The following is a 20752-nucleotide window of genomic DNA, read 5'->3' on the forward strand; positions in this document are numbered from 1 at the left end:
CTGCAGTGTCTATTATGTGTCCAAACACACGGCCTCTTTTCCACTCTATATTGCTATAGAAGGTTCCCAAATTCCTTAGTATATACATCATTCCCAAACGTTCTATGAATTTATGAAAAGGTGAAAATGACCATATCTAAGTGCCTGCTTGTCAGAAAATGTACAACAACAAACAATTGTGTCACATTCTTCCTGGGGGTGTATATGAACAGATTTGAATAAGATTTCATGTTGCTAAAACGCTGTCAGTTCCACTCCTCTTCCCTATACACATCTTTAGCATAGAACACCCTCTCTTTTCAGAATAATGGTATTTTATACCATCTATTGCATCTTGCCTATGCCGCTCTGTCATTACTCATCCATATATCTATATTTATATATTCTTATTCCATTCCTTTACTTAGATTTGTCTGTATTAGGTAGTTTTTGTGAAATTGTTAGATTACTTGTTAGATATTGCTGCACTGTCAGAACTAGAAGCACAAGCATTTCTCTACACTCACAATAACATCTGCTAAACATGTGTATGTGACCAATAACATCTGCTAAACATGTGTATGTGGCCAATAACATCTGCTAACCATGTGTATGTGACCAATAACATCTGCTAACCATGTGTATGCGACCAATAACATCTGCTAACCATGTGTATGTGACCAATAACATCTGCTAACCATGTGCATGTGACCAATAACATCTGCTAAACATGTGTATGTGACCAATAACATCTGCTAACCATGTGTATGTGACCAATAACATCTGCTAAACATGTGTATGTGACCAATAACATCTGCTAACCATGTGTTTAACCAATAACATCTGCTAACCATGTGTATGTGACCAATAACATCTGCTAACCATGTGTTTAACCAATAACATCTGCTAACCATGTGTATGTGACCAATAACATCTGCTAACCATGTGTATGTGACCAATAACATTTGATTTGATTTGAATAGGTCTTCACAAAACATCTTACCAGTCAAGCTGTTTGCTGTTGTTTAACAAGGCCTGCAGGCCGAATAGGACACACAAGGCCTAAGTTAAGACACTAATAACCCCTTGTAAATTTGACACAACAATTGGTTCTATATTCGGAGAGACACTTAACAGATATAAAATGGGTGGAGTTACAGTAGGTATGATGGTGCACTGTTAAGATTCCAATGGACATGAACCCCACGCTACAGTGCATAAGATATAAGGCCTAAGGTGTGCCGCAAGGATCTGTTTCAGTTCCATTCTTTTGTCTATCACAATCACACACAGTGAAGGGAGGGAGAGGTGGAAGGAGGGGGGAGCAGCCTAGACAATACAAAACACCAACCACAAAACTCAATAACCATGTCCTGATTTGGAGGGGAGGGGAGGGGTGAGGGGGTGGAGAGAAGGGGGGGCAACAGAGGATAGGAGGTGAAATTGGAAAGAGTAATGCATCTTTACCTTGTCTTGAGATGAACGAACTAGCTAGCGAGCCACGCAGTTTATATCCAGCTTTTGAGAGACAAAAGAAAAAGGGGAAAGAAACAAGGGAACAAAAGAGAAGAAAGAAAAAGAGGCAGGGTGAATATAGTGTAGCGTTAGGAGAGAAAATGGAGCATTACCTCATCAATAAAGCATGTTCCGTTCCCATAAGGGTGGAACAGGGCCGGGGTCACGTTACACAGGCAATCACAAATACACACACACACACACACACACACACACACACACACACACACACACGCACACGCACACACGCACACACACACACACACACACACACACACACACACACACACACACACGCGCATACATACAACAGCAAACACCCCCATTCACAAAAGCATACGTGCACACACACTCACTCTGTACACAAACATACCCACACAGCCTGTTGACCTCATGGAGATGCTCTCACTGACATCATGTCTTATTCCTAAACTCTGGGAATATGAAACAGAAACACACACACACACACACACACACACACACACACACACACACACACACACACACACACACACACACACACACACACACACACACACACACACACACACATACAACAGCAAACACCCCCATTCACAAAAGCATACGTGCACACACACTCACTCTGTACACAAACATACCCACACAGCCTGTTTACCTCATGGAGATGCTCTCACTGACATCATGTCTTATTCCTAAACTCTGGGAATATGAAACAGAAACACACACACACACACACACACACACACACACACACACACACACACACACACACACACACACACTCACTCATATCACGGAAACAAACACACCCTTGCCCGTCCCCTTATCCTATAGGTGGGCCTCTTCTCCGAGTCACTGGCAACTCCACCCTCTCCTCTTTAAAGAAAACAAACACTCCCCCTCCACACACACACTCACAGGCTCACACACACACGGACACACACTCCTGTCGTCTACCTGTAAGGTATAAGGCCTAAGGTGTGCTCTGTAAAAGCATTGCCTTTTTATTAGGAGAATAAGGAGCGTTCTACTGTGACATTGTCTGCGATGGAGAAAGCTGTGTGTCTATTCTCTCCTTATGTGTTCTCTCTCTGCACTGTAAGGCTATAAGAAGAGGATATATATATATATATATATATATGTATATATATATATATATATATATATATATGTATATATATATATATATATACAGTGCCTTGCGAAAGTATTCGGCCCCCTTGAACTTTGCGACCTTTTGCCACATTTCAGGCTTCAAACATAAAGATATAAAACTGTATTTTTTTGTGAAGAATCAACAACAAGTGGGACACAATCATGAAGTGGATCGACATTTATTGGATATTTCAAACTTTTTTAACAAATCAAAAACTGAAAAATTGGGCGTGCAAAATTATTCAGCCCCCTTAAGTTAATACTTTGTAGCGCCACCTTTTGCTGCGATTACAGCTGTAAGTCGCTTGGGGTATGTCTCTATCATCGAGAGACTGAATTTTTTTCCCATTCCTCCTTGCAAAACAGCTCGAGCTCAGTGAGGTTGGATGGAGAGCATTTGTGAACAGCAGTTTTCAGTTCTTTCCACAGATTCTCGATTGGATTCAGGTCTGGACTTTGACTTGGCCATTCTAACACCTGGATATGTTTATTTTTGAACCATTCCATTGTAGATTTTGCTTTATGTTTTGGATCATTGTCTTGTTGGAAGAGAAATCTCCGTCCCAGTCTCAGGTCTTTTGCAGACTCCATCAGGTTTTCTTCCAGAATGGTCCATCTTCACATCAATTTTAACCATCTTCCCTGTCCCTGCTGAAGAAAAGCAGGCCCAAACCATGACGCTGCCACCACCATGTTTGACAGTGGGGATGGTGTGTTCAGGGTGATGAGCTGTGTTGCTTTTACGCCAAACATAATGTTTTGCATTGTTGCCAAAAAGTTCCATTTTGGTTTCATCTGACCAGAGCACCTTCTTCCACATGTTTGGTGTGTCTCCCAGGTGGCTTGTGGCAAACTTTAAACAACACTTTTTATGGATATCTTTAAGAAATGGCTTTCTTCTTGCCACTCTTCCATGAAGGCCAGATTTGTGCAATATACGACTGATTGTTGTCCTATGGACAGAGTCTCCCACCTCAGCTGTAGATCCCTGCAGTTCATCCAGAGTTATCATGGACCTCTTGGCTGCATCTCTGATCAGTCTTCTCCTTGTATGAGCTGAAAGTTTAGAGGGACGGCCAGGTCTTGGTAGATTTGCAGTGGTCTGATACTCCTTCCATTTCAATATTATCGCTTGCACAGTGCTCCTTGGGATGTTTAAAGCTTGGGAAATATTTTTGTATCCAAATCCGGCTTTAAACTTCTTCACAACAGTATCTCGGACCTGCCTGGTGTGTTCCTTGTTCTTCATGATGCTCTCTGCGCTTTTAACGGACCTCTGAGACTATCACAGTGCAGGTGCATTTATACGGAGACTTGATTACACACAGATGGATTGTATTTATCATCATTAGTCATTTAGGTCAACATTGGATCATCCAGAGATCCTCACTGAACTTCTGGAGAGAGTTTGCTGCACTGAAAGTAAAGGGGCTGAATAATTTTGCACGCCCAATTTTTCAGTTTTTGATTTGTTAAAAAAGTTTGAAATATCCAATAAATGTCGTTCCACTTCATGATTGTGTCCCACTTGTTGTTGATTCTTCACAAAAAAATACAGTTTTATATCTTTATGTTTGAAGCCTGAAATGTGGCAAAAGGTCGCAAAGTTCAGGGGGGCTGAATACTTTCGCAAGGCACTGTAGGTCTGTAGCAGTTTGGGTCTAGAGTGTCTCCCCCTTTGAAGAGGGGGATGACCTCGGCAGCTTTCCAATCTTTGGGAATCTCATACGATACGAAAGAGAGGTTGAACAGGCTATTAATAGGGGCTGCAACAATTTCGGCAGAACATTTTAGAAAGAGAGGGTCCAGATTGTCTAGCCCGGCTGATTTGTAGGGGTTCAGATTTTGCAGCTCTTTCAGAACATCAGCTATCTGGATTTGGGTAAAGGAGAAATGGTGGGGGCTTTGGCGGGTTTCTGTGGAGGGTGCCGGGCAGTTGACCGGGGTAGGGTTAGCCAGGTGGAAAGCATGGCCAGCCGTAGAGAAATGCTTATTGAAATTCTCAATTATAGTGGATTTATCAGTGGTGACAGCGTTTCATAGCCTCAGTGCAGTGGGCAGCTGGGAGGAGGTGCTCTTATTCTCCATGGACTTTACAGCGTCCCAGAACTGTTTTGAGTTAGTACTACAGAATGCAAATTTCTGTTTGAAAAAGCTAGCCTTAGCTTTCCTAACTGCCTGTGTATAGTTGTTCCTAACTTCCCTGAAAAGTTGCATATCACGGGGGCTGTTCGATGCTAATGCAGAACGCCACAGGATGGTTTTGTGCTGGTCAAGGGCAGACAGGTCTGGAGTGAACCAAGGTCTATATCTATTCCTAGTTCTACATTTTTTGAATGGGGCATGCTTATTTAAGATGGTGAGGAAGGCACTTTTAAAGAATAGCCAGGCATCATCTACTGACGGGATGAGGTTAATGACATTCCAGGATACCCGGGCCAGGTCGATTAGAAAGGCCTGCTCGCAGAAGTGTTTTAGGGAGCGTTTGACAGTGATGAGGGCTGGTTGTTTGGTTGCAGACCCATTACGGATGCAGGCAATGAGGCAGTGATTGCTGAGATCTTGATTGAAAACAGCAGAGGTGTATTTGGAGGGCGAGTTAGTTAGGATGACATCTATGAGGGTGTCCGTGTTTACGGATCTGGAGTTATACCTGGTAGGTTCATTGATAATTTGTGTGGGCATCAAGCTTGGATTGTAGGATGGCTGGGGTGTTAAGCATGTCCCAGTTTAGGTCACCTAGTAGCACGAGCTCAGAAGATAGATGGGGGGCAATCAATTCACATATGGTGTCGAGGGTACAGCTGGGGGCAGAGGGAGGTCTATAGCAAGAGGCAACAGTGAGAGACTTGTTTCTGGAAAGGTGAATTTTTAGAAGTAGAAGCTTGAATTGTTTGGGTACAGACATAGATAGTAATACAGAATTCTGCAGGCTATCTTTGCAGTAGATTGCAACACCCGCCCCTTTGGCAGGTCTATCTTGGCAGAAAATGTTATTGTGAGCAATGGAGATTTCATGGTTTTTGGTGGTTTTCCTAAGCCAGGATTCAGACACGGCTAAGACATCCGGGTTAGCAGAGTGTGCTAAAGCAGTGAGTAAAACAAACTTAGGGAGTAGGCTTCTAATGTTAACATGCATGAAACCAAGGCTTTTACGGTTACAGAAGTCAACAAATGAGAGCACCTGGGAAGTGGGAGTGAGGCTAGGCACTGCAGGACCTGGATTAACCTCTACATCACCAGAGGAAAAAGGAGAAGTAGGATAAGGGTACGGCTAAAGGCTATAAGAACTGGACGTCTAGCACGTTCGGAACAGAGAGTAAAATGAGCAGGTTTGTGGGCACGATAGCATAGATTCAAGGCATAGTGTACAGACAAAGGTAAGGTAGGATGTGAGTACATTGGAGGTAAACCTAGGCATTGAGTAATGATGAGAGAGATATAATGATATAAAGAGATGTTTAAACCAGGTGATGTCATTACATATGTAGGAGGTGGGAGAACATGGTTGGTTAAGGCGTACTGAGCAGGGCTAGAGGATCTACAGTGAAATAAGACAGTAATCACTAACCAGGACAGTAATGGACGAGGCATATTGATATTAGAAAGAGGCATGCGTAGCCAAGTGAACATATTGGTCCAGTGAGTGATTGGGCTGAATGGGAACACGGCGATTCAGACAGTTAGCAGGCGGATGCTAACACACTAACAGTTAGTAGGACGGGGCTAAACAAGCTAGCAGTTAGCAGACCGGGGCTGGCAAGCTAGCATTTAGCAGACCGGGGCTAGCAATTTAGCCTTTGGGGGTAAATCCGCGATGGGGGTAAGTCTGTTTTTGCCACTTCATACGGTGACGTCGATAGACCAGTCGTGGAGTTAATAGGGTTCCAAGTAGCTCTAGGTAGCTAGCAGGCCTAGCAGGTTAGCAGAATGTGCCTTCAGCGGGCATTGCGCCTGAGGGGCCTGTTAGAATCCTCGGGCAGATTATGTCGGTATTCCAGTCGTAGAGGATCGGTGGGGTTCCGTGCCCCGTACCGGTAGTAGAAGGGGTCCAGATATTGTAGCCCAGGAGTGAGCCGGGTGATGGGTCTAGCATGGGCTAGCCCCAGGCTAGTTGGTGCTAGCTCCGGGACGGAAACGTTAGCCAGGAGTAGTCAACCCGGGTTGCGGTTAGCTAGTTGTGATGATCCAGATGAAAAGGTTCAGAGTTTGTGGTAGGAATCCAGGGATATGGAGAGAAAAATAGGTCCGGTATGCTCTGGTTTGAAACGCGTTGTACGAACTGGCGAGAGCTTTCCGAGCTAAAGGTTAGCTGATGACCGCTAGCAGTGGTTAGCTGACCGATAGCTGGTAGCTAGTTAGCTACAGTTGAGGTATTCCAGTTTGAAGGTAAATAGAAATACTTTAGGAAAAAAAAACAGATCCACACCACATTGGGTGAGGGGAGTATTTTGAAGTTGAGGTTTAGGAAAAATATATACATGGGACGAGACAAGACAAAGACGTCTGACTGCTACGCCCTCTTGGATTCAGGAATGGAATCATGTAATAAATGGAATCATGTATTAAACAAAAAAGTGTGAAACAAATCAAAATATATTTTAAATTCTTCAAAGTAGTCACCCTTTGCACACTCTTGGCATTCTCTCAATCAGCTTCATGAGGTAGTCACCTGGAATGCATTTCAATTAACAGGTGCGTCTTGTTAAAAGTTAATTTGTGGAATTTCTTTCCTTCTTAATGTGTTTGAGCCAATCAGTTGTGTTGTGACAAGGTAGGGGTGGTATACAGAAGATAGCCCTATTTGCTAAAAGACCAAGTCCATTTTATGGCAAAAACAGCTCAAATAAGCAAAGAGAAATGACAGTCCATCATTACTGTAAGCATGAAGGTCAATGCGGAAAATTACAAGAATTTTCAAAGTTTCTTCAAATGCAGTTGCAAAAACCATGAAGCGCTATGATGAAACTGGCTCTCATGAGGACTGCTACAGGAAAGGAAGACCCAGAGTTAACTCTGCTGCAGAGGATAAGTTCATTAGAGTTTACTGCACCTCAGAAATTGGAGACCAAATAAATTCTTCACATAGTTCAAGTAACAGACAGGTCTCAACATCAACTGTTCAGAGGAGACTGGTTGAATCAGGCCTCCATGGTCGAACTTCTACAAAGAAACCACTACTAACGGACAACGATTTTTGGTTCCAACCGCCATGTCTTTGTGACATGCAGAGTAGGTGAACGGATGATCCCTGCATTTGTAGTTCCCACTGTGAAGCTTGGAGGAAGTGGTGTGATAGTGCTTTGCTGGTGACACTGTCTGTGATTTATTTAGAATTCAAGGCACACTGAACTAGCATGGCAACCACAGCATTTTATATGCCATCCCATCTGTTTTGCGCATAGTGGGACTATAATTTGATTTTCAACATGACAATGACCCAACTCACCTCCAGGCTGTCTAAGGGCTATTTCACCAAGAAGTAGAGTGATGGAGTGCTGCATCAGATGTACTGGCCTCCACAATCACCTGCCCTCAACCCAATTGAGACGGTTTGGGATGAGTTGGAAAGCAGAGTGAAGAAACAAGCAGCCAACAAGTGCTCAACATATGTGGGAAATCCTTCAAGACTGTTGGAAGCTGGTTGAGAGAATGGCAAGAGTGTGAAAAGCTGTCATCAAGGCAAAGGGTGGCTACTTTGAAGAATCTCAAATATAAAATATATTTTGATTTAATGAACACTTTTTTTGGTTACTACATGATTCCATATTTGTTATTTCTTAGTTTTTAATGTCTTCACTATTATGTAGAAAATAGTAAAAATAAAGAAAAACACTGGAATGAGTAGGTGTGTCCAAACTTTTGACGGGTACTGTGTATATGAATATATATATACAGTGCCTTGCGAAAGTATTTGGCCCCCTTGAACTTTGCGACCTTTTGCCACATTTCAGGCTTTTTTTTTAACAAATCAAAAACTGAAAAATTGGGCGCAAGGCACTGTATATATATGTATATGTATATGTATATATATATATATGTATATACTGTGTACGCCGAACCAATATATATATATATTATTCATATATATTTTCATATATATATTCTGTATTTACACGGAACCAAAATATAAACGCAACATGTAAAGTGTCCCATGTTTCATGAGCTGAAATAAAACATCCCAGAAATGTTCCAGATGCACAAACAGCTTATTTCTCTCAAATGTTGTGTACAAGGTGTGGCATATCAAGAAGCTGATTAAACAGCATGGTCATTACACAGGTGCACCTTGTGCTGGCCACTTTAAAATGTGCAGTTTTGTCACAACACAATGCCACAGATGTCTCAACTTTTGAGGGAGCGTGCAGTTGGCATGCTGACTGCAGGAACACCCACCAGAGCTGTTGCCAGATAATTTAATGTTAATTTCTCTTCCATAAGCTGCCTCTGTCATTTTAGAGAATTTGGCAGTACGTCCAACTGGCTTCACAACCGCAGAGCACGTGTAGTATGGTGTTGTGTGGGCGAGCGGTTTGCTGATGTCAACGTTGTGAACAGAGTGCCCCAAGCTACGGACAACGAACACAATTGAATGGAAGCTGAAAATGTCCCAGTTCTTCCTTGGCCTGCATATTCACCAGACATGATAGCCATTGAGCATGTTTGGGATGCTCTGGATCGATGTGTACAACAGTGTGTTCCAGTTCCCGACAATATCCAGCAACTTCGCACAGCCATTAAAGAGTGAAACAACATTCCACTGGTCACAATCAACAGCCTGATCAACTCTATGCGTATGAGATGTGTCGCGCTGCATGAGACAAATGGTGGTCACACCAGATACTGATTGGTTATCTGATCCACACCTCTACCTGTTTTTTTAAGGTATCTGTGACCATCTATATTCCCAGTCATCTGAAATGCATAGATTAGGGAATAATGAATTTATTTAAATTGACTGATTTCCTCATATGAACTGTAACTCAGTAAAATCTTTGAAATCGTTGCATGTTGCATTTCTATTTTAGTTCAGTATAAATAAGAAGGGGAGCAGAGAGTGGAAAAGGTGAGTAGATACGGGGAGGCATAGAGGAACAGTATGTGTTACAGAGTGTGTTACAGAGTGAAGCCACTGAAACACGGGAGGAGGACCCTGAGGGATTTACAGCCCACCAGCCTAAGGCATTGCGGAATGACACACACACATACACACACACAAACACAAGCACGTGACAAACATTGACACACAGAGGGGTATATACACACACACACATACACATCCTGTCATACATATGTACAGGATACAGGGTGTGGAACACACACATACACGCATTTTTACCAGTCACGCACGCAAACAACCCTGCATTCTCACTCTTGACACACACGTTCCCACACACACTCTCCTGTCAGTCCACTTCCTCCCCAAACATACTATATGTCTCTAGCAGAGAAGAAAAGCTGTGTTCAGTCACAGTGCTAAGAGTAGGGAGAGTATCAGGGACAGGGTAAGCGGGTGTTACAGGAGTGTTGGCACCAGTCGGGTAGGTCGGTTAGCAGTTTACAGCAGTACGTACCAGTTTCCACTTCGTGCCAGCTGCTGGCCTGGCTGCCGCTGCCCGGGGAGCGCCCTTGACCTGGATAGTAGGACTCTTCTCCTGGACTGTCCACCTCGTCCTCCATACACTTGATCCTCTTGGCCGAGCTGGACGGGGACACACACATGGACAGATGGACACACACACACACACACAGAGACCAGGGTTAATGTCTGATAGTTAAATGATGTTTTAAGTGCTATACAAAGAACAATCTACAGAAATGTATCTGTCATTTTCAATGTTCAGAAATCCTATATTCAGTTTGATTCAAACTTGCTGTCTAGTCTCCATGTGGTTCCACCTGGAGCCAGTCAAACACTGAAGCTGTCCCTCCCCCCCAGTCAAACACTGAAGCTGCCCCCCCCACACCCCCCAGCCACACACTGAGGCTGTCCCCCCAGTCAAACACTGAAGCTGTCCCCCCCAGTCACACACTGAAGCTGCCCCCCCCCCCCCCCCCCCCAGCCACACACTGAGGCTGTCCCCTCAGTCAAACACTGAGGCTGTCCCCCCAGTCAAACACTGAAGCTCTCCCCTAGTCAAACACTGAAGCTGTCCCCCCCCCCCCCAGTCAAACACTGAAGCTCTCCCCCAGTCAAACACTGAAGCTGCCCCCCCCCCCCCCCCAGTCAAACACTGAAGCTCTCCCCCAGTCAAACACTGAAGCTGTCCCCCCCAGTCACACACTGAAGCTGCCCCCCCCCCCCCCCTAGCCACACACTGAGGCTGTCCCCCCAGTCAAACACTGAAGCTCTCCCCACAGTCAAACACTGAGGCTGTCCCCCCAGTCAAACACTGAAGCTCTCCCCCAGTCCCACTGAAGCTGTCCCCCCAGTCAAACACTGAAGCTGTCCCCCCAGTCAAACACTGAAGCTGTCCCCCAGTCAAACACTGAAGCTGCCCCCCCAGTCAAACACTGAAGCTGCCCCCCCAGTCAAACACTGAAGCTGTCCCCCCAGTCAAACACTGAAGCTGTCCCCCAGTCAAACACTGAAGCTCTCCCCCCAGTCAAAGACGGACTGTGGTTTGGTGCTGGTGTGCGTACAGTATATCTGTCTATGTTAGTGAGGCTAAGAGTAGGTCCCAAATGGCACCCTAATTCCCATTATAGTGCACTACTTTTGACCAGGGCCAATACGGGCTCTGGTTAGAAGTAGTGCACTATATAGGTAACAGTGTTCCACTTGGGATGCACCCTTAGACCAGTGAGTTATTTCCCTGGCCGTTGGTTCTGACATTTATTTGTGAACGTGATGTCTGCTGGTAAGCTTTCCTGGTAATCACGTAATTAGGGCCGAGCGTGTCCACACACTGCCTTCTTGTTCAGACCTGTTTGCTTTGACAGGAACGAAGGTTGACCGGAGAGAGGGAGGCTGGTGGTGTATGTGAGCTTACACACAGACTTGGATATGTGGAGACGTACACACGCACAAATGTGTGTATGGGTACACATGCTCTTGCACACACACACGTGCATAACACACACACATACTAGACGGTGTCAGAGGAAGGCCTATAAAATTGTCAGACTCCAGTCACCCAAATCATAGACTGTTCTCTCTGCTACTGCACGGAAAGCGGTACCGGAGCGCCAAGTCTAGAACCAAGCCATAAGACTGCTGAACAATTCATCAAATGGCCACCCGGACTATTTACATTGTTTTTACACTGCTGCTACTCGCTGTTTATTATCTATGCATAGTCACTTTACAAATTACCTCAACTAACCTGTACCCCCGCACATTGACTCAGTACCAGTACCCCCTGTATATAGCCTCGCTATTATGTCATTTTCTTAAGCATTTCACGTTAAGGTCTACACCTGTTATATTTGGCTATGTGACAAATAACATTTGATTTGATTTGGTTTGATATGCAAACACATGCGTATTTAACATGTGCAAGTTTAACCATAGCACAGAATATGTGTGTACAGAAGTCGGATCTTAATATGACCCATTCCGTCGCAGGAGGAAAATAATTTGAATAGATATTTCATGTATAATTGTCGCCAGGGAGCAGCTGGATGCGGTGTTTGTCGCTATACAATGCAGTGCCGTCCCGAGGGGGCTATGGTTTGGGGAAGGCCCTGCAAACCATCCCACCTCATACCATCCACTAGTCTCAGGGCTTCCTAGATAATTGTGAACTAGTGCAGTGGTCTGAGCAGCACGTTAGGCTCCAAGCATCACGACTTCTAGCCCAGTACTGGAAAATCATTTTGTATGAAACTGATGTTGGTGTACTGGCTTATTGTTTTATTTACTTCCTGTTTATCCAACAGTGTCTGGTCATTTCCTATCAACATCAGTGTCTGGTCATTTCCTATCAACATCAGTGTCTGGTCATTTCCTATCAACATCAGTGTCTGGTCATTTCCTATCAACATCAGTGTCTGGTCATTTCCTATCAACATCAGTGTCTGGTCATTTCCTATCAACATCAGTGTCTGGTCATTTCCTATCAACATCAGTGTCTGGTCATTTCCTATCAACAACAGTGTCTGGTCATTTCCTATCAACATCAGTGTCTGGCCATTTCCTATCAACATCAGTGTCTGGTAATTTCCTATCAACAACAGTGTCTGGTCATTTCCTATCAACATCAGTGTCTGGTCATTTCCTATCAACATCAGTGTCTGGTCATTTCCTATCAACATCAGTGTCTGGTCATTTCCTATCAACATCAGTGTCTGGTCATTTCCTATCAACATCAGTGTCTGGTCATTTCCTATCAACATCAGTGTCTGGTCATTTCCTATCAACATCAGGGGGAAAATAATCCTGGACTGTCCATATTTTAAATGTGTAACTACATCAAGTCAATCAGGGGATCAAAATATTTGTGTCAAAAGGGCATAGGCCGGAATCAAACCCACGCCGACATGCTAGGACTGTATGTGCCCTAACTAACCGTGAGTTAAGGATACACTTGTAGCCCAGTGGAGGCCGATATCTGTCTTGTCTTATTGAGCTACAGTGGGGAGAACAAGTATTTGATACACTGCTGATTTTGCAGGTTTTCCTACTTACAAAGTATGTAGAGGTCTGTAATTTTTATCATAGGTACACTTCAACTGTGAGAGACTGAATATAAAACAAAAATCCAGAAAATCACATTGTATGATTTTTAAGTAATTAATTTGTATTTTATTGCATGCCATATGTATTTGATACATCAGAAAAGCAGAACTTAATATTTGGTACAGAAACCTTTGTTTGCAATTACAGAGATCATACGTTTCCTGTAGTTCTTGACCAGGTTTGCACACACTGCAGCAGGGATTTTGGCCCACTCCTCCTTACAGATCTTCTCCAGATCCTTCAGGTTTCTGGGCTGTCGCTGGGCAATACGGACTTTCAGCTCCCGCCAAAGATTTTCTATTGGGTTCAGGTCTGGAGACTGGCTAGGCCACTCCAGATGCTTCTTACGGAGCCACTCCTTAGTTGCCCTGGCTGTGTGTTTCGGGTCGTTGTCATGCTGGAAGACCCAGCCACGACCCATCTTCAATGCTCTTACTGAGGGAAGAAGGTTGTTGGCCAAGATCTCACGATACATGACCCCATCCATCCTCCCCTCAATACGGTGCAGTCGTCCTGTCCCCTTTGCAGAAAAGCATCCACAAATAATGATGTTTCCACCTCCATGCTTCACGGTTGGGATGGTGTTCTTGGGGTTGTACTCATCTTTCTTCTTCCTCCAAACACGGTGAGTGGAGTTTAGACCAAAAAGCTCTATTTTTTTCTCATCAGACCACACGACCTTCTCCCATTCCTCCTCTGGATCATCCAGATGGTCATTGGCAAACTTCAGATGGGCCTGGACATGCGCTGGCTTGAGCAAGGGGACCTTGCGTGCGCTGCAGGATTTTAATCCATGACGGCGTAGTGTGTTACTAATGGTTTTCTTTGAGACTGTGGTCCCAGCTCTCTTCAGGTCATTGACCAGGTCCTGCCGTGTAGTTCTGGGCTGATCCCTTACCTTCCTCATGATCATTGATGCCCCACGAGGTGAGATCTTGCATGGAGCCCCAGACCGAGGGTGATTGACTGTCATCTTGAACTTCTTCCATTTTCTAATAATTGCGCCAACAGTTGTTGCCTTCTCACCAAGCTGCTTGCCTATTGTCCTGTAGCCCATCCCAGCCTTGTGCAGGTCTACAATTTTATCCCTGATGTCCTTACACAGCTCTCTGGTCTTGGCCATTGTGGAGAGGTTGGAGTCTGTTTGATTGGGTGTGTGGACAGGTGTATTTTATACAGGTAACGAGTTCAAACAGGTGCAGTTAATACAGATAATGAGTGGAGAACAGGAGGGCTTCTTAAAGAAAAACTAACAGGTCTGTGAGAGCCGGAATTCTTACTGGTTGGTAGGTGATCAAATACTTATGCCATGCAATAAAATGCAAATTAATTACTTAAAAATCATACATTGTGATTTTCTGGATTTTTGTAGATTTAGATTCCGTCTCTCACAGTTGAAGTGTACCTATGATAAAAATTACAGACCTCTACATGCTTTGTAAGTAGGAAAACCTGCAAAATCGGCAGTGTATCAAATACTTGTTCTCCCCACTGTATATAAAATGATGGTCGGTGATCTATATGGCTGCATGTCGCCTTTGTAAAAAAGTATATGACGTTGTTGTACATTTGAATGTTTCAGTAATAGGACCTTGGCCTATAGCGTTTGAGCGAGAGACAACATTATTTTAGATGGAGAGAAAGAGAACTGCTCATTTTCAGCCAGTCAAAAGAGTGATCAAGTTAAGATCCGACATCTGAATGCAACACGTTACATTAGAGAGGATTCCGGGCCATGTGCCTTCATTATGTGAGTATGGAACAGGAGATGGTGGGTTGGTTCAGTTCAGTGAGTAGTGCCTCGCAGCGCTGTGTGTAAAGCTGCTCTTTCAACCTGGTGCGTGGGCTGTCTCCGGGGTAGTAGGGCGAGTCAGAATGTGTTTGAGAGAAACACACAAATACTCTCCTAAACACACACATTAGTATGAATGCACATATGCACAAATACACACTGTGGGGTGACTAGGGTTTTACTATGGGAATGAGCGAGTGAGTGAGTGTGTGTGTGTGTGTGTGTGTGTGTGTGTGTGTGTGTGTGTGTGTATGTGTGTGTGTGTATGCAGCTGTACGTGCCTGTCTCTGTGTGTGCCTCTCTCTTTCTGTGTGTGTGTGTTTATGTGTGTGTGTTTATATGTGTGTGTGTTTATATATGTGTGTGTGTGTGTATTTTTATGTGTGTGTGTGTGTGTTTATATGTGTGTGCGCGTGTGTGTGTGTGTATGTGTGTGCGCGTGTGTGTGTGTGTTTATATGTGTGTGTGTTTATGTGTGTGTGTGTGTGTGTTTATATGTGTGTGTGTTAATATATGTGTGTATGTGTGTGTGTGTGTGTGTGTGTGTGTGTGTGTGTGTGTGTTTATATGTCTGTGTGTGTGTGTGTTTGTTTATATGTGTGTGTGTGTGTGTGTGTGTGTGTTTATATGTGTGTGTGTGTGTGTGTTTATATGTGTGTTTGTGTGTGTGTGTGTGTGTGTGTTTATATATGTGTGTGTGTATGTGTTTATATGTGTGTGTGTGTGTGTTAATATGTGTGTGTGTTTATTTGTGTGTGTGTGTGTGTTTATATATATGTGTGTGTGTGTGTGTGTGTGTGTGTGTGTGTGTGTGTGTGTGTGTGTGTGTGTGTGTACCTGCTGGAAGAGGTGCTGGGTAAGGGTCGCCTCATTGCCCCAGGGCTCATGCTGTAGTAGGAGGAGCTGTCCAGGTCAGCCAGCGAGAAGTTAGGACCCGTCCCAGCTGCGATGGGGGCTAGAGAAAAAGAGAGAGAGAGAGAGAGAGAGAGAGAGAGAGAGAGAGAGAGAGGGAGGGAGAGAACAAGGAGAGAGAACAAGAACATTAGGTGTTACCATTTATTAAACTACCACATAGTGTGCATCTCAATAAGTGGCCCTCCTCTCCTTGTGTCCTCTCCATGTCTCATCTCCTCTCTACTTTCACCTGCAGAAGAGAGGAGACAAGACGAGAGGAGATAAGATGAGAGGAGACAAGAGGAGAGGAGACAAGAGGAGAGGAGATAAGATGAGAGGAGACAAGACGAGAGGAGATAAGATGAGAGGAGACAAGAGGAGAGGAGACAAGAGAAGAGGATATAAGAGGAGAGGAGACAAGAGGAGAGGAGATAAGAGGAGAGGAGACAAGACGAGAGGAGATAAGAGGAGAGGAGACAAGACGAGAGGAGATAAAAGGAGAGGAGACAAGACGAGAGGAGATAAGAGGAGACAAGAGGAGAGGAGACAAGACGAGAGGAGACAAGACAATAGGAGACAAGACGAGAGGAGACAAGACGAGAGGAGACAAGACGAGAGGAGACAAGAGGAGACAAGAGGAGAGGAGACAAGAGGAGAGGAGACAAGAGGAGAGGAGACAAGACGAGAGGAGATAAGAGGAGACAAGAGGAGAGGAGACAAGACGAGAGGAGATAAGAGGAGACAAGAGGAGAGGAGACAAGACGAGAGGAGATAAGAGGAGACAAGAGGAGAGGAGACAAGAGGAGAGAAGACAAGAGGAGAGGAGACAAGAGGAGAGGAGATGAGACAAGACAAGAGGAGATAAGAGGAGACAAGAGGAGAGGAGACAAGAGGAGAGGAGACAAGAGGAGAGGAGACAAGAGGAGAGGAGATAAGAGGAGAGGAAACAAGACGAGAGGAGATAAGAGGAGACAAGAGGAGAGGAGACAAGAGGAGAGGAGACAAGAGGAGAGGAGATAAGAGGAGAGGAGACAAGACGAGAGGAGATAAGATGAGAGGAGACAAGATGAGAGGAGACAAGAGGAGAGGAGATAAGATGAGAGGAGACAAGACGAGAGGAGACAAGAGGAGAGGAGACAAGAGGAGAGGAGACAAGAGGAGATGAGATAAGAGGAGAGGAGACAAGAGGAGAGGAGATAAGAGGAGAGGAGACAAGACGAGAGGAGATAAGAGGAGACAAGACGAGAGGAGATAAGAGGAGACAAGAGGAGATGAGATAAGAGGAGAGGAGACAAGAGGAGAGGAGATAAGAGGAGAGGAGACAAGAGGAGAGGAGATAAGAGGAGAGGAGATAAGAGGAGAGGATAGGAGATGAGAGGGAGCCACTTTAGATGCACCCGGTACCTCGTTCACCTTGTTGCCCTTAGGTGTCTGACTTAAAAGGTTTCCCTTCCCGCTACCTGCTTGCTTGCTTGTGTGTGTGTGTGTGTGTGTGTGTTGTCACTGTGGGACTAGCTGGCGCCTTTTGTCATCCAGTCCATAAAGGCCGTTGGTGCCTCTTTATATTCACGGTGACGGGGACCACTATTTTTGATGAGGACAGCACAAACGTGATGTGGCGGGGAGGAGGGAGAGGAGGAGAAGGAGGAGGAAGAGGTCAGAGGAGAGTCACTGCTGCAGACCAAATAGAGGAGAGGACAAGAGGAGGAGGAAGAGGTCAGAGAGTCACTGCTGCAGACCAAATGGAGGAGAGGCCAAGAGGAGGAGGAAGAGGTCAGAGAGTCACTGCTGCAGACCATATGGAGGGGAGGATGAGAGGAGGAGGAAGAGGTCAGAGGAGAGTCACTGCTGCAGACCAAATGGAGGGGAGGATGAGAGGAGGAGGAAGAGGTCAGAGGAGAGTCACTGCTGCAGACCAAATGGAGGAGAGGACAAGAGGAGGAGGAAGAGGTCAGAGAGTCACTGCTGCAGACCAAATGGAGGAGAGGACGAGAGGAGGAGGAAGAGGTCAGAGAGTCACTGCTGCAGAACAAATGGAGGAGAGGATGAGAGGAGGAGGAAGAGGTAAGAGAGTCACTGCTGCAGAACAAATGGAGGAGAGGACGAGAGGAGGAAGAGGTCAGAGAGTCACTGCTGCAGACCAAATGGAGGGGAGGATGAGAGGAGGAGGAAGAGGTCAGAGGAGAGTCACTGCTGCAGACCAAATGGAGGGGAGGATGAGAGGAGGAGGAAGAGGTCAGAGGAGAGTCACTGCTGCAGACCAAATGGAGGAGAGGACAAGAGGAGGAGGAAGAGGTCAGAGGAGAGTCACTGCTGCAGAACAAATGGAGGAGAGGACGAGAGGAGGAGGAAGAGGTCAGAGAGTCACTGCTGCAGAACAAATGGAGGAGAGGATGAGAGGAGGAGGAAGAGGTAAGAGAGTCACTGCAGCAGAACAAATGGAGGAGAGGATGAGAGGAGGAGGAAGAGGTCAGAGAGTCACTGCTGCAGAACAAATGGAGGAGAGGACGAGAGGAGGAAGAGGTAAGAGGAGAGTCACTGCTGCAGACCAAATGGAGGAGAGGATGAGAGGAGGAGGAAGAGGTAAGAGAGTCACTGCTGCAGAACAAATGGAGGAGAGGACGAGAGGAGGAGGAAGAGGTCAGAGAGTCACTGCTGCAGAACAAATGGAGGAGAGGGCGAGAGGAGGAGGAAGAGGTCAGAGAGTCACTGCTGCAGACCAAATGAAGGAGAGGACGAGAGGAGGAGGAAGAGGTCAGAGAGTCACTGCTGCAGACCAAATGTAGGAGAGGATGAGAGGAGGAGGAAGAGGTAAGAGAGTCACTGCTGCAGAACAAATGGAGGAGAGGACGAGAGGAGGAGGAAGAGGTCAGAGAGTCACTGCAGCAGAACAAATGGAGGAGAGGACGAGAGGAGGAGGAAGAGGTCAGAGAGTCACTGCAGCAGAACAAATGGAGGAGAGGACAAGAGGAGGAAGAGGTAAGAGGAGAGTCACTGCTGCAGACCAAATGGAGGAGAGGACGAGAGGAGGAGGAAGAGGTCAGAGAGACACTGCTGCAGAACAAATGGAGGAGAGGACAAGAGGAGGAAGAGGTAAGAGGAGAGTCACTGCTGCAGACCAAATGGAGGAGAGGATGAGAGGAGGAGGAAGAGGTAAGAGAGTCACTGCTGCAGAACAAATGGAGGAGAGGACGAGAGGAGGAGGAAGAGGTCAGAGAGTCACTGCTGCAGACCAAATGGAGGAGAGAATGAGAGGAGGAGGAAGAGGTAAGAGAGTCACTGCTGCAGACCAAATGGAGGAGAGGACGAGAGGAGGAGGAAGAGGTAAGAGAGTCACTGCTGCAGAACAAATGGAGGAGAGGACGAGAGGAGGAGGCTGCTGTGACAGACACAGTAATGGTGTTCCTAATTAACATTGGGAGAGGACACTGCTACTGGGAGAGAAAGGGAGAGAAAGAAAGAGGGATGGAGGAATGGAGTGAGACAGAAAAGGAGAGGGAGGAGAGAGCGCAATAGCGCATGCATCATCACAACGCGGCGCCCACCTCTCCCGATAACTGGCAAAAAATATATATATTAAACACGGTTCCGTGTAGTCAAGTTACCCTGGAAGACTCAACCCCCCTGCCCCCCCAAAAAGAGAGCCAGTATAATTTCTAAGCCATCTCTCTTTTTTCCCTCTTTCAATCACCCTCTACACCCTCCCTCCTTTCCTCCCTCCCTTCCTTATCCAAAGTGGCTGGGCGGTGTTATTTACGAGGCAGGCAGAAAAGCAGCGGGTACATTTGCATGGCTAATAGGGTAAGTCATTTGTGAGAGAGCTAACCTGGACACCGGGCTGCAGTAACTCAGCCTATAGCTCTGGTCTGGAGAGAGGGATAAAGAGATGAAGGGAAGGTGGGAGGGGATGGAGAGAGAGAAGGAGAGAGAGAGGGTTATAGAAGGAAAGATTAGCGGGATGGAGGGAGGAAAGAGATGGAGGCAAGAGAGGGACAGAGGGAGATAAGAAGGTACAAAGAGATGAAAATGAGAGGAAATAGGAAAAGAGAGAGAAAGAGAGGGGTAGAATGAGAGGGGGATACAGAGCAGGATAGAGAGAAGCGGGGCCTAAATTGGGAGCCCTTCCGTTGTACAGGTGAGAGAGAGGGATCTACGGGATAGAGAGAGGGAAGAATAGAGGGAGAGGTAGGGAGGGGGAAGTGACCAGCACTGCAGTCTGTCTGACTGGAATGGAAATCAATCATATAGGTCATCTGCAGTCTCTACCTCTTAAGGGCTTTATCAAGTGCTTTTTGCCTGGACGATTCCAAATGAAGCCTGTAGCTATCAGGCCAATATTGATCCTTCTTTCTCTTCCCCTCCCTCTGTCATTTTCTCTTTCTGACAGAGCCTTCATCTCTCTCTCTCTCTGATGGAGCCCTTCTCTCTTTCTCCCTCCCTCACTATCCGTCAAACTACATTGCTGTGCAGAGAAAGTGCATTGTCTCAATCTACATATGTCTGTCTGTCTGTCTGTCTGTCTGTCTGTCTGTCTGTCTGTCTGTCTGTCTGTCTGTCTGTCTGTCTGTCTGTCTGTCTGTCTGTCTGTCTGTCTGTCTGTCTGTCTGTCTGTCTGTCTGTCTGTCTGTCTGTCTGTCTGTCTGTCTGTCTGTCTGTCTGTCTGTCTGTCTCTCTCTCTCTCTCTCTCTCTCTCTCTCTCTCTCTCTCTCTCTCTCTCTCTCTCTCTCTCTCTCTCTCTCTCTCTCTCTCTCTCT

At 45.7% G+C, this 20752-nt stretch overlaps 1 protein-coding gene across 4 annotated transcripts in view; it reads right to left on the reverse strand.

Annotated features, from left to right (window-relative positions):
* The window catches only part of LOC139423857 (nuclear factor 1 A-type-like), a 283093-nt gene that overhangs the window by 66746 nt on the left and 195595 nt on the right, over positions 1 to 20752 (reverse strand). For 2 of the 4 annotated variants that reach the window (XM_071175531.1, XM_071175683.1), the window contains exons 5-7: positions 15942 to 16059; positions 10206 to 10333; positions 1447 to 1497 (exon numbers count right to left, since the gene is read on the reverse strand). In XM_071175531.1, coding sequence (XP_071031632.1) covers positions 1447 to 1497; positions 10206 to 10333; positions 15942 to 16059 — 297 coding nt within the window. The remainder of the gene's footprint in view (positions 1 to 1446; positions 1498 to 10205; positions 10334 to 15941; positions 16060 to 20752) is intronic. The other 2 variants (XM_071175606.1, XM_071175758.1) reach the window with 1 other exon arrangement.

Source organism: Oncorhynchus clarkii, chromosome 1 (genome assembly GCF_045791955.1).
Source record: "Oncorhynchus clarkii lewisi isolate Uvic-CL-2024 chromosome 1, UVic_Ocla_1.0, whole genome shotgun sequence".
In the NCBI taxonomy this organism is placed as follows: domain Eukaryota; kingdom Metazoa; phylum Chordata; class Actinopteri; order Salmoniformes; family Salmonidae; genus Oncorhynchus; species Oncorhynchus clarkii.